The sequence below is a fragment of the Pundamilia nyererei genome, unplaced genomic scaffold, assembly GCF_000239375.1.
Source record: "Pundamilia nyererei isolate P.nyererei 1_Seehausen unplaced genomic scaffold, PunNye1.0 scaffold00023, whole genome shotgun sequence".
Lineage (NCBI taxonomy): Eukaryota > Metazoa > Chordata > Actinopteri > Cichliformes > Cichlidae > Pundamilia > Pundamilia nyererei.
The window spans coordinates 286,221-289,954 of record NW_005187424.1 but is presented as its reverse complement, the minus strand read 5'-3'; the positions used below and the strand labels follow the sequence as shown (position 1 = coordinate 289,954).

General features: G+C 46.0%; 1 protein-coding gene across 2 annotated transcripts in view; it reads left to right on the top strand.

The window, feature by feature from the left end:
* The window catches only part of colgalt2b (collagen beta(1-O)galactosyltransferase 2b), a 20,208-nt gene extending 16,713 nt beyond the window's left edge, over positions 1 to 3,495 (top strand). Inside the window, exons 10-13 of one of the 2 annotated variants that reach the window (XM_005727063.1) lie at positions 147 to 274; positions 412 to 618; positions 1,235 to 1,301; positions 2,337 to 2,399. In XM_005727063.1, the coding sequence (XP_005727120.1) occupies positions 147 to 274; positions 412 to 618; positions 1,235 to 1,301; positions 2,337 to 2,342 (408 nt within the window). In that variant the 3' untranslated portion in view covers positions 2,343 to 2,399. Of the gene's footprint in view, positions 1 to 146; positions 275 to 411; positions 619 to 1,234; positions 1,302 to 2,336 lie in introns of both variants that reach the window. The other variant, XM_005727061.1, reaches the window with a different exon arrangement.
* Positions 3,496 to 3,734: the final 239 nt, after the last annotated feature.

Below are 3,734 nucleotides of genomic sequence, written 5' to 3'. Positions count from 1 at the left end.
GAAAAACCAACACTGAGTTAAGGTGACTCAGCTTTTCGGTTTTAAAAAAACAGTCACCGCAGAAAACGATGGCCAAAAATCAAGGAGAGCAGCACTCGTGGCATGCTTTCATTTTAACCCCAGTGTTTGTGTTTTGTCACCGTCAGGTGGTGGAGCGTGACCTCCAGAAGGTTCTTGTCTTAGAGGATGACGTGAGGTTTGAGCCCAGGTTTAAGCGACGGCTGCAGGCCATAATGGATGACACAGACAACACCCAGCTGGACTGGGACCTGATGTGAGATCACCTGCTTGACATTAGCTATATTCAGATCAGAAATCTTCTGGTTTTTCATTATTTTTATGAATGCGTGTCATTCGAGCACATTTAAACGAAGCCTGGTTAAAGCTGCATTTGTCTTGGTCTGTTTTCAGCTACGTGGGCCGTAAACGCATGCAGGTGCAGCAGCCGGAGCGGTCAGTGGAGGGTGTAAACAACCTAGTCGAGGCTGACTACTCCTACTGGACGCTCGGCTACGCACTGTCACACCGAGGGGCCAGAAAGCTGCTGGCTGCTCAGCCTTTGCCTAAGATGCTCCCTGTTGACGAGTTCCTGCCCATCATGTTCAACAAACACCCCAAGTCTGTCTTTACGACCCTCCTCTTTAATTTTAAATTACAGCGATTACGTGAAATGTGCTTAATCTGATACACTGTAAATAACATGGATGGGATGCAGAGGAAGAGGGTTTTATTTAAGGACTGCACAACGGTACAGGACACAACGCCTCTGTGTGATACTCAGACAAAGACCCTTTAGACGGTCTGGTTTCTGAACAGACGGGCAAATATTTACTGAGGACCACAAATAGATGATCGCAGGTGCACTGCACTCTTACCTAAGAGTAGATCAGGTGATCCACGTGGAGAGGATGACATAGCCAAGGCTAAATTTAAAAGTGTATGGACTTTTGGCATGCGTGGATGCAGTTTATGCATAAAAAGTCATACTCAAAGGGCAATGAAGCAGCACAGAAATAAAGCAGTTTCTATGCAGTAATTATCTATACATAGACATAGACATGGACACGCGTGCGCATGTCTCTGTTGTGATTTTTAGACTGCACGGCAGTGTGCAGATTTCTAATTTGTGCTCTGGTGGTGAACCACAACATCTGTCTGTTATGTTCTTTGTAATGTCTCTGCTTCCATCATTTTTCACTTTCTCTTGTCCCGTTTTCTTTGCTTTTCTTGCCAGCACCAGCTCATTCCCCCTCTCTGTGCTCCTCGCCCACAGGGCTGGGATTGTTCTGGGGGTTCACTGGGTACGGTGCCTTACATGAGACACAATGCCGGCTTTTCTCTTTCGTTTTTTTTTTCCTTGGGAATTCCTGCTCAGCCCCCCCCCCGTTATTTTAGCGTAGCACCTTCATTGCCACGCTGTGGCGTCCACTCTTCTTGGCTCTCCTTTTTTTTCGCCATTCTTTGCACGTTCTCCTTAGCGCTTTATTACATTCTCCTCTGCAAAATTTACTTCTTTGTACACCTCCTGCGTCCCTGTGTCACCCACGTCTCCACCCCCTTCCTCCTCTCTCTTTGAGGAATGTAGACCAGCACGGCTTTTCCTGCTGGTTGTGGAAAGAGGGACAGGATTCCCATTGATAGAGTTCCCAGTGTGGGGGTGTGCATAAGATGAACACTGTGCAAGTGTGTGTGTTACTATATAAATATATGGCGATGTGTGTCCAGCGTGGAGTGTATAGATTACTACACAAATACGCTGTGTGTATTCAACAGTGAGAGAGTTTGTGAGGGAAATGTGGAAAAGTGTGCGGGGGAAAAAGTGCCATGTGTTGTACGATACTAGCGCGTAAACAGCAGGGGTTATCAGCTCCATTTTTCGTGTGGGATTTTGTTGTTTTTGCTCACAAATACACAAAAACAGGAGAAAGAGGAATATCTGACAGTGAAGCCAGAGTGAAAGACCTCATTGTGTGGAAGAGGCAGCAGCTCCTTTCAGCACTAATAAAGGTGTAGGGTTTCACCGTCCTTGTGGAGTGTTAACGGGCTTTTAACGTGTGATTAGAACTGCCTGGTCTGTTTCATGTAAGTGAGATTTTGAAAAAGATAAACACACCACAAACCAAATATATTCACCTTTACTGTGCTAAGTGCTTTATTTAAATATTAAGAGGTGTGGCGCAATATTTCTATCCATATAGCGTCTCCTCTGACTCCATGTACAAAGAATTTGGGTTCTTGTCTGCAGCCAAAGTAAAACAAACTTGCTGTTATCATCATGAAGTTTGTTTCAACGTTGTCTCTTACGCCCCTCCTCTTCCTCTCCTCTATATTCTCAGCGTTGAGTACATGTCTCACTTTGGGCCCCGAGACCTGAAGGCCTTCTCAGTGGAGCCGCTGCTCATCTATCCCACACACTACACCGGAGAGCCGGGGTACATCAGCGACACCGAGACCTCCACCATTTGGGACGATGATGCCGTGGCGACAGACTGGGACCGGCAGCACGCCCGCAAAACGGCCCAGCAGGGTCGCATCCGGCCCGTGGCGCAAAACAGCGTGACGGGAGACTCGCCGCCTCCTGCGGCCCGAGCGTCGCGTGATGAACTGTGATACGGAGACTCGAAGAGAAAGACTCGTGTTTAGAAAAGACACACAGTGAATGCCATGCGTACACACACTGAAAAGACAGTACAAGCAGACACTCTGTGCATGCATAGCACAGGTGTCCAAACGGATAAAGGCAGTATTGAGCTGTCAGCCTTGTCTGCTACCTGAGGAGGCACAGAGGACGCACAGAGGAAGAGGATGGGATGAAGAAACTGGGACGAGGGCCAGCAGGAGTTTGACAAAAGCTTTATTTATTTCCCACTTGCCTCCTCTCAGCATGTGGAGACCGTTGGGCCTGAAAAAAATCCAAGCGACACATGGAAGACAGCTAGCATCATTTGCAGGGTGTGAAAAAAAAAATCACAATTTAAATTTATATTTTATTTAAAGAAAACAGATGTGTTTTAGTGGAAGAATAAAATAAACTAAAAGCTTTCCTAAAACAACTCTGTCAGCTTTAAGCGTGAGAAACTGCCCATCAGCATCCCTTTGGTGTTATTGCGTGTGCGTGTGGACATATGCACGTGTTTATAGAGCTGAACATGTGTGGGAGGAGGGAGGCTGATGTATCGTACCCAAGAGTGTCACTGCTTCAAATGATGTCAGAAGCACACAAAGTAAATAAAAGTCCTTTTCTCGCCACGCGGGGGGGGTAACAGACCCAAAGTCTCTGCTGTGCAGCAGGCTGGACCTGCTGGTTAGGAATTCAGAGCGCCAGTCTCACACTACATAATGCCTGAACGATGCGTGATATGCCGTTTCAGACACATGCTTTTGCAATTATGTGTGCTAAATATTTTGGAAAAACTGGATTATCAAAAGTTTTCATGTCCACATGGTCTTTGTTCAGTTGTGCTGCTGGGCTGAACTAATAAAACTTCTTCTCTATTTCTGTGTTTTCATTGACTCTGGAGGATAAACTGATGCAGATGTTATCAGTCTTCTTACAGAAATTAGGTTATTATTGTGTGTGTGTGTGTGTGTGTGTGTGTGAGAGAGTGAGTGTGTTATTCCTGTGCGACTAACAGAGCTTCCACTAAGTAATGCATATTATCATGTATTCAGTTGAACAGCAAACATAAACGTTGCTACTTTGTTCCCATGATCTTCTGCTGTCTCCTCCAGTG